Source organism: Gekko japonicus, unplaced genomic scaffold (genome assembly GCF_001447785.1).
Source record: "Gekko japonicus isolate JY-2015 unplaced genomic scaffold, Gekko_japonicus_V1.1 scaffold2397, whole genome shotgun sequence".
Lineage (NCBI taxonomy): Eukaryota > Metazoa > Chordata > Lepidosauria > Squamata > Gekkonidae > Gekko > Gekko japonicus.
In genome coordinates, this window is record NW_015167124.1 from 251,604 (window position 1) to 261,539 (window position 9,936).

Consider the following 9,936-nt stretch of genomic DNA (forward strand, 5'->3'; position numbering starts at 1 on the left):
ATGACTCATCACTACCACCTGAGAGTTCCAGTTATTTTAGTGAGACTGGTTTGGTGTATTACTGTTATTGTTATCAAGTGTATACAGCAAAAATGCATGCAAAGCACAATATAACAAATAAACAAAATGAAATCATTCATGACTGGACATTATTACATTACTCTAATCTAAGCCCATTCATTTCATTGGGTTTAGACTGGAGTAGCTCTGCATTGGATTGCACTGTAAATCTCTTTTCAGTGAGTTGTTACATATCTTATAGCACCCTTAGATTCTTTCAAAATCTGGTTCGGGTATTTTCACTCTACTGACAAACACTGAAATATGCTTTAGTTCTGTCAGATTTATTTCCTTGATGTGAAGGACTCACCTCACCTAATAGGAAGTCAGAAAGTTATGGTAAATGCTCCAAATCTGAACAAGATTATCTTCTGTTATTTTGGCACCATACTGATTTGTTTCTTTTCTCTCAGCAGCAGGTGAAGGGGAAAAGCAGTGAAAAGTGACCAAGCAGATGTGTCCCTGAAGGGATAGTGTCCAACCAGAAGAGTTTGCCAAAGCTCATAAAAGGTAGTGTTTCTGCCCGGTTCTTCCACTTTCAACTAGTTATTACATTATGGTGGGGTTGGGGGAATGTAGGAAGAGCTTGCTGGTTAGCTGGCAGCAGCTGAGTTCTAACTGTGCTAACATTGGTAGGGATGGGCATCAACAGGCTCACAAACTAAAGTTTGTCACAAATTTTGGCCAGTTCATAGTTCACAAAGCGAAGTTCATGGCCGGGCAACTGGCACAAACATTCCATGAACGTTCATGCTGTTCATGGCAATTTGTAGTGGTTTATGAATGGATAAATTTCCAGACAGACTGTCTCTGCTCAATTAAACTGTTTACCGAACTTCAAAGCAAAAGGGGTGTGTGGCATTCTCAAGCCTTGGAAACACCAATAGAGGCCCTCCAAAGCATAACAGGCATTGCGGGCTACCCATAACAGAGTTCCCATTCAGCTCTATGGGATAAGAATGCTGTATATACTTCAGCTCAGCTCCACAGCCTCTACTCTATTGGCTGTTGGCAGTTAGATAGAGAGGCAAATAACTTATTTAAAGCAGAGCACATTCATTTATTTCTGATTGTGAAAACCTCTCCCCTGCTAGGGTTCGGGTGTTAGGTGGACTCAGGGCTCTGAACCACCCCATCTTTCCACTGTCTCTGAGCAGAGGGACTTAGCTACTGGGTGCCTTGGCTGAGGATCCACATACTATACCTTCCTGATTATGAACGTCTCATCCCTGCTGGGGTTTAGATGTTAGATGGACTCAGGGTTCTGAGCCAGCCCATCTCTCTGCTCATGCCCAGTGGTGGGGGCTTAACTACTGGGTGCCTCCTGATAGTAAACTCCTCTCCCCTGCTGAGGTTTGGGTGTTAGGTGGACTCAAGGCTCTCAGCCACCCCATCTGTCTGCTCATGCTGAGTGTTGGGGATTAGCTACTGGCAGCCTTGGCTGAGGACCCATATTTTATACCCTCCTGATTATGAACTTCTCATCCCTGCTTGGGATTGGATGTTAGGTGGACTCAGAGCTCTGAGACACCCCATCTCTCTGCTCATGCCCAGTGGTGGGGGCTTAGATATTAGGTGCCTCATCTGAAGACCCCCATTTTATACCCTCTTGATTGTAAACTCCTCTGTCCTGCTGGAGTTTGTGTGTTAGGTGGACTCAGGGCTCATGGCCACACAAGAGAGGTCATGCCAGATGACAGCCTTGCATGACCAGTACTGCAGGGAATCAGCATCAGCAGGCTCAGGGGACTTGGCGAGGTACTCCCTCACCAGCACCTATGTCAAATCTTCCACCACTGAATGCCTGGCATCCCTGTCATGCCTGCCCCTGCTGATGTCATGCCTGCCTTTGCTGATGCCCCTGAACAGGCTCCTGAGGACCCTGAACAGGCTCCTGAGGACAGTACTGCAGCAGAAAGGCAAAGACTGGATCCTGTAGCTGAAAGCTATCTAAGTGGTGAGGAGGATAGAGCCTCCCAGGGAACACCTGCAAGGGATCAGTCTCTGCTGCAGCCCAGTAATTCATCATCAGACTCGCCTCCACCTGTAACCAGGCTCAGGAATGTAAGAAGACAACAGCTGAGAGAGCGAAGGCAGAATGCACGCATGCGTGCCAGAAGATCTCTTAGCCCTGATTACTGACAGGATCCTGTCCTCACTCCTGGCTAGCTAATGAGTTGATTAGCTAGCACTGTATATATGCAAGTCTGTTGCCAGCAGTCATTTGTGCTGGCAAACGTCGTTTGTTCAGGACCTGAATCCTTGCATCTCTGCTCCAGACCTTGTGGAATTCTTCTCGGCTTGATCCTCGGCTTTTGACCTTTGGCTTTGTTGACCCTGCGTTCATCTCTGACTCCTCTGGTATTGTTGTGATTTATGGACTTGAAACTTTGGTATGTCTGACCCTGCTTTTGGACTGTGATTTAAACCTGCTTGAACCTTGCTACCTGATTTGCCCGGCTTGACCTCGGACTGTTCCTGGACTTTTGCTTGCTTGTGTCACGCCCCCTGGTCCTGCCGTGACAGATTGCCAGCACCCACAACGCTCACACATCCCCACCATGGAAGACGGAGCAACCGGAGGTGTGGACCCCATGGAGGAAATGCTAGCACAGGTACAGCACTTAACTCAAGCTGTGATTGCTTTGCAACAACAGGCTGCTACAAATGCTGTTGCTGTAGCAAATGCTGGTACACCTCCCCCACGTTGCCCAATAAATCCTCCTGATCGTTTCGGTGGGAATGTTGATGAGTTCCAGGCATTCCTTGCCCAATGTAATCTGTATATTGAGCTCAGGGCTCGGGACTTTGTTTCTGAGAAGGCTAAAGTTTGTTTCATTTTAAGCCTCCTTAAAGGGCAAGCTGCCAAATGGGCCACGCCCTTGCTGGTGGGGAATTCTCCCTTACTATCTGACTTCCAGGCTTTCAAGGCTCATTTTGCCGCTGCTTATGCCAATCCTGTGAAAGCTGAAACAGCTAACCGCAAAATAAGGGCTCTTACTCAGCATAAAACCTCTGTCGCTCAGTACACCAATGAGTTCCAGCTGCTGGCTCAAGACCTGACATGGAATGAGGCAGCGTTTATTGACCAGTATACTGAAGGGCTGTCTGACGAAATTCTAGATGAACTTGCACGCAGTGAACGCCCTGACACTTTACAAGCCCTCATCCATCTCTGTCTCCGCATTGATGGGAGGTTACAGAGCCGCCGCCAAAACAGAAAAAAGGCTCTCGCCTTCCCCAGCAGAACCCTTCAGACCTTCCACCGGCCTTCCTCCCCCGGCTCCTCTCCACCTCCTGCAGGCACAGAGCCCATGCAACTTGGCACCGCTCGGCCCCGCCTTACTTCTGAGGAGAAGCTGAGACGGCGCACTCAACAGCTGTGTCTGTATTGTGGAGAAGCCGGGCATTTTGCCTCCAGCTGCCCTGCCAAGCAGAAGCGCTCACCACAACCGGCTCCACCGGTAAAAGAGCAGCCCCAAGCCTGACCGGACCCCCCGGTTTGGGGCCTATTCTGGGGTCCTCCAGTACTCCATACTCACCACAGACTCCCTTCCTGGTGCCAGTGCGGTTGCAACTCCCAGACAACCGCTGGCTCTTCATCCACGCCATGTTGGACTCAGGGGCCGCCTGTTGTTTCATGGACATTCTTTTTGCCAAAGAACACGGCGTTCCCCTTCAAGAGAAGGCAACCCCAGCGCTTGTAGAAGCCATTGATGGACGCCTGCTCCGCTCCGGACCCGTCGTCCAAGAAACCCAGCCACTCACCTTGTGGATACAGCAGCACCAGGAACAAATAACTTTCGACTTGGTGAGGATGCCGAGGTTTCCAGTCATCCTGGGTCTCTCCTGGCTGCGCCACAACAACCCTCAGGTAGACTGGGTACATCAGGAGCTCCAGTTCGGCACCAGTCCTGCACCCACGCCTTCCGTGGAAACGATGGTAGACACCCCGTCTTCAGCACCATCGCCAGAACCATCACCAGCTGCTTTGCTGCTGGGCGCTGCGGCTCCCGCTTTACCTGCCACCTATCAGGACTATGCAGACGTCTTTGACGAAAAGGAGGCAGACCAGCTACCCCCGCATCGGCCCTACGACTGTGCCATCAACCTCATCCCCGACGCTCCGTTACCCTCAGGCCGCCTTTACCCAATGGCAGAACCGGAGCTGGCTGCGCTGAGGGACTATTTGGACAAAAATCTGGCCAGAGGGTTTATTCGGCCCTCTACGTCTCCTCTGTCTTCCCCAGTCCTCTTTGTGAAAAAGAAGACAGGAGACCTCAGGCTCTGCAATGACTACAGGGCCCTGAACAAAATCACCATACGGGATAGGTACCCCCTCCCGTTGATCCCTGAGCTCATGGACCGTTTGCGGGGAGCTCAAATCTACACAAAGCTAGACCTGCGTGGCGCCTACAACCTGGTGAGAATCAAGGCAGGAGATGAATGGAAGACCGCCTTTGGTACCCGCTATGGCCAATATGAGCACTTGGTCATGCCCTTTGGCTTGACCAACGCCCCTGCAGTGTTCCAACGCTTTATGAATGACATCTTCCGTGACCTCCTCGACCGCTTCGTGGTAATTTATTTAGATGACATCCTGATCTTTTCCGCCACCGTGCCTCAACACATTGACCACGTAAGGCAAGTGTTGCACCGCCTGCGCACCCATGGACTCTATGCGAAACTAGAAAAATGCGAGTTTCATCGTAAGTCTGTTGAGTTCCTGGGGCATATTATCTCCCCTGAAGGCACGCTGATGGACCCCAAGAAGGTGGAAGCCATTCTCCAATGGCAGCCTCCCAAAAACCGGAAGGATGTTCAACGCCTCCTGGGGTTCTCCAACTACTACCGCCAATTTATACCCGCCTATGCCGACCTCACCAAGCCTCTGACCCGTCTCCTTCGCCTGAAGGAACCCTTCCGATGGACCCCGGAAGCTGACCAAGCCTTCGCCATTTTGAAGCAACGTTTTGCGACCGGCCCCCTCCTGCGATACCCTGACCCGAACCTTCCTTTTGTAGTGGAAGCTGATGCCTCTAGTGTGGCCTTAGGGGCCGTTCTATCCCAGAGAGCGGATCCCTCTCAGCCGTTGCAACCCTGTGCCTATTACTCCCGGCAACTCTCCTCAGCCGAACAGAACTACACCATCTGGGAAAGAGAGTTACTGGCCATCAAGACCGCCTTCGAGGTTTGGCGTCATCACCTCGAAGGGGCCCGTCATCCAGTACAGGTACTCACAGACCATCGCAACTTGGAGCACCTCCAAACCACTCGCCGGTTGAACCAGCGCCAGATTCGTTGGTCCCTCTTTTTCTCGCGGTTCAACTTCACGATTTCCTACATTCCACAGACGCAAAACCAAAAAGCCGACGCTCTGTCCCGCAAACCGGAATATACCCCAACGTCGAAAACGGAAGCACCTGACACCAGTATCCTACCACCTAACGTTTTCGCCGCAGCTCCCGAACCTGCATCCCTCGCTGAGGACATTCGGGCCAGTCAGGCTACAGACCCTTGGGCTCAACAACGCCTTCAGGAGGTACAACAAGGGGATTCCAAAGACCTAACGGTCAAAGACGGCGTACTCTATCATCGGGACCGGGTCTATGTTCCTCCCGGACCCCTGCGAGCCCGCATCCTGCGCCTCACCCACGATGCACCTCCAGCCGGACACTTCGGGCAACACAAAACCGCTCATCTGCTCACCCGAGACTTTTGGTGGCCCCGGGTTCGGGCCGACGTTGACCGGTATGTGAGCACGTGTGATGTCTGCCGCCGGGCCAAGGAGGTTCCTGCCAAGCCCTCCGGCCTCCTTCGTCCGCTCCCTGTCCCATCGAGCCCTTGGGAAATCATCTCGATGGACTTCATCGTCGATCTTCCCCGCTCACACGGACATTCTTGTATCTTTGTGGTGGTGGATCTCCTCACAAAGATGGCGCACTTCGTTCCTTGTCCGAAAATCCCCACCGGGCCGGAAACTGCCCAGCTCTACCTCCATCACATCTTCCGGCTACATGGGGCCCCAGCACAGATCATATCAGATCGAGGCCCGCAATTCTCTTCCCGCTTCTGGCAGGCATTGCACCAGGGACTGGGGACGGAGGTTCACCTGTCATCCGCGTACCATCCCCAAACCGACGGCCAGACGGAGAGAACGAATGCCACTCTTGAACAATATCTCCGCTGTTATACCACGTACCAACAAGACAACTGGTACTCCTTGTTACCTTTGGCCGAGTTCGCCTACAATAACGCGGTGCACTCGTCCATCCAAGTCACCCCATTCGCAGCCAATTATGGATATAACCCCCGCTTCTTCTTGCCCGTTGGACCCCCATCTGACGTTCCTGCTGCAGATGCCAGGATCCAAGAGCTCCATGCACTTCACGAGCTCCTTCGGGAGCAATTACAACATGCCAAGGAAGCCTATAAACGGGCAGCGGACCGCCACCGACAGGAAGGGACACCCCTGAAAGTCGGCGACCTCGTCTGGCTCTCCACCCGGTACCTCCGCGCTCCTGGCCGCTGTGCCAAGCTCAACGCTCGCTTCATTGGGCCCTACAAAATAGACGCCCAGATCAACCCTGTAGCCTTCCGTCTTGTTCTACCAGATCATCTCAGGATTCACCCCGTATTCCATCGATCCCTCCTGCAATTGACAGCTCCTCCGGACCCGAACCGGGACACTCCACCAGCACCCCCACCTCCTGTCATGATCGATGACGAGGAGGAATACGAGGTGCAGCAGGTCCTCGATTCCCGCCTTCATAGGGGTGTCCTGCAGTACTTGGTGGACTGGAAGGGCTATGGTCCTGACGATCGATCCTGGGAACCTGCCTCTCACCTGCATGCCCCGGACTTGGTCCGGCACTTTCATACAGCCTACCCGGACAAACCTGGCCCTTTCGATGAGGGGGGGCCTGAGGGGGGGGATAGTGTCATGCCTGCCCCTGCTGATGTCATGCCTGCCTTTGCTGATGCCCCTGAACAGGCTCCTGAGGACCCTGAACAGGCTCCTGAGGACAGTACTGCAGCAGAAAGGCAAAGACTGGATCCTGTAGCTGAAAGCTATCTAAGTGGTGAGGAGGATAGAGCCTCCCAGGGAACACCTGCAAGGGATCAGTCTCTGCTGCAGCCCAGTAATTCATCATCAGACTCGCCTCCACCTGTAACCAGGCTCAGGAATGTAAGAAGACAACAGCTGAGAGAGCGAAGGCAGAATGCACGCATGCGTGCCAGAAGATCTCTTAGCCCTGATTACTGACAGGATCCTGTCCTCACTCCTGGCTAGCTAATGAGTTGATTAGCTAGCACTGTATATATGCAAGTCTGTTGCCAGCAGTCATTTGTGCTGGCAACGTCGTTTGTTCAGGACCTGAATCCTTGCATCTCTGCTCCAGACCTTGTGGAATTCTTCTCGGCTTGATCCTCGGCTTTTGACCTTTGGCTTTGTTGACCCTGCGTTCATCTCTGACTCCTCTGGTATTGTTGTGATTTATGGACTTGAAACTTTGGTATGTCTGACCCTGCTTTTGGACTGTGATTTAAACCTGCTTGAACCTTGCTACCTGATTTGCCCGGCTTGACCTCGGACTGTTCCTGGACTTTTGCTTGCTTGTGTCACGCCCCCTGGTCCTGCCGTGACAATCCCTGCCTTTGTTGACCTCCCAGTTCACTACTGACAACCAGTAGTGGGGCTTCTCCCCAGTTGGGCTCTTTGAGGCAGAGGTGCTGGGCTGTGGCTCCTCCTCCCCAGCCTCTTCAACTCACTGTTCCCCCGGCCTCATTTGTTGGCATGTGGCCTCCAAACTTCTTTGCAGAGCTCACACTCCCACTGGGAGAGCTCTGCATTCAGAAGAGTGTTACGCCAAATGCTTTATTTACAGCAAATGGTTAACTATAATTTTAACGTGAGTACTGGCCAGCTATACCAAGGTTGTGTCTACCCACAGAGACCCAGTAATAGAGACCACACGGGTATTTTTCCAAAACAAAATTATCTTTTACTGAAGGATTTCGAGTTCACACATACAAAATAATCAGTCTCTCGTTTCACATACACTCAAGATTCCTTAAGAGTTACAGAAAGAAAATCAAAATAGATTATCAGTTACTTGGACGTAGGTAGGTACATTTCGATTTATACTCGCCTGATTCCAGTAGTCTTGTCTGTTGCAATGGGAGAATAGGGGATTAAAGGATTCCTAGGGGTTTAAACTAACTCACACCTGCTAGAACCTGCTAACAAGATGTGGACCTCATTGGCTGCAGTCCAAGAGATCTTAAAGTAGACAAAAGGGTTGTGGTATAGGAAGCTGGGCTTAAGAGGTGGTAAAGAAGATAGAGGTCGTAGAGAAAGGGGTGGCTAGCAAAGACCTAAGGTTTGGGTCTTTACTTTTATACCGAAACCTCCAGGTGGGTGGCACCTTGCCAAACTGTAGCCCACCTACTCACAAGTCCATCCCATGAACTGTCTGATTGGTGAATGTAGTAAGGGGCAGGTATCCCTATGGGTTGGGCCAATATTTGAAATACTATCCTCTATCTCATGGAACACCATTTGGCTAGGTGTGAAGTCACTTCTTCCTGTTTCTCCTTTGAAGTACAAACGGATCTCGACTCTTCCATGCCAGCTTGGTACCATAAACAGGAAACTGCCATACAGATGTAGATAAAGTCCATGCTTTACATGACATCTCATCTCTGCAGTAATGGGGGAATCTTCTTCTCCGAGTTGTTGTTTTCTGCTAACAAAGGCTACCATGTACTTCTTCTTCCCATGATCCTTTGAGCTGAATGTGTGCAAGCTACATTAACATAAAATGCAAGCAGGCTTTTCCTATGTGAACTCTGTCTCACAATAGGTGATTCAAACAGCTTTCTTTGGCTCATGGCATACAAGTGTGTGCACAGTCCATTTATTGTGTGTGTGTAGCAGATATAAATTCATAAATAAGTTCATTTCTCAACAAGAAGAATGCTGCCTTTTATCTGGGAGTCACAGATATAGGCCAGCTTGTATTCCTTTTTATTACAGAGATGATGTAACTTGGTGGTGATGCTCACCTGCAACCTCTCTGCCAGGGCCCTGACCTGTGGGAGAATAGCTGTCCCCTTGGGGCACGGCTGCAGTGTGGTGGCCAGCACACCGTACAGCCCTTGAATCAGGGGGATGACCTGCCCCAGGCTGGCCATATGGGTGAAGAGCAGGTCAGTGGTGTTCTGGAAGCACTTGAGGACATGTACTATTTGGGAGAGAGTCAGTCAGTCATTGAAGCTGATCTGAGCTCCTCTTCCGTATGCAGGATGGGCATGGAGGAGATGTTGCTGCTGCCACCCACCTACTCCCTCAGGCTACTCTGCATTACACAGCGGTGATATTTTGTGCAAGGAGCTCTAATCCTTGGTTTGTAATGGCTTATGGCTAAAGACAAATTTCTATTTCACTTCACTTTCACAAGGAGCAGAACCACTTTTTAGCCCAGTGACCGGACTGTTCTCTTGTGGGGCTTGGGCCATGCTCTGACAGTCCTGCTGACTGCTCCAGTCCTGCTGACTGCCATGAAGTGCATAGTTTTGCCCTTCACTCACCACTGCAGCCAGGGAAAGGCTACATCCTCCATGAGGGAGAAGGGTTGGCCAGCCACAGCAATCATCTCATCAACAAGGCGAATGACTGCATCCTGGAGCCTCCACATAGCCCTTTTGACCTCTTGGAGGGTTGCCAGCCTTAGTGTCCCACCCATGACAGCCCAAATGTAGGGGGCCTTTCTTGGAGGGGCCTTATGCTCCCCCTCCACTTCTCCCTGCTGAGAGGGAGTAGGCTTCTTCTTCTTCCTGCTGGTCACCACTCTTTCCTCCGGTGGCAATGTA

The 9,936-nt window shown here is 51.3% G+C and overlaps 1 protein-coding gene across 1 annotated transcript in view; it reads left to right on the forward strand.

Annotated features, from left to right (window-relative positions):
• The window catches only part of LOC107111958, a 126,493-nt gene extending 117,052 nt beyond the window's left edge, over nt 1–9,441 (forward strand). The window contains exons 7-8 of the mRNA XM_015413006.1: nt 5,085–6,388; nt 9,148–9,441. Coding sequence (XP_015268492.1) covers nt 5,085–6,388; nt 9,148–9,441 — 1,598 coding nt within the window. The remainder of the gene's footprint in view (nt 1–5,084; nt 6,389–9,147) is intronic.
• Nucleotides 9,442–9,936: the final 495 nt, after the last annotated feature.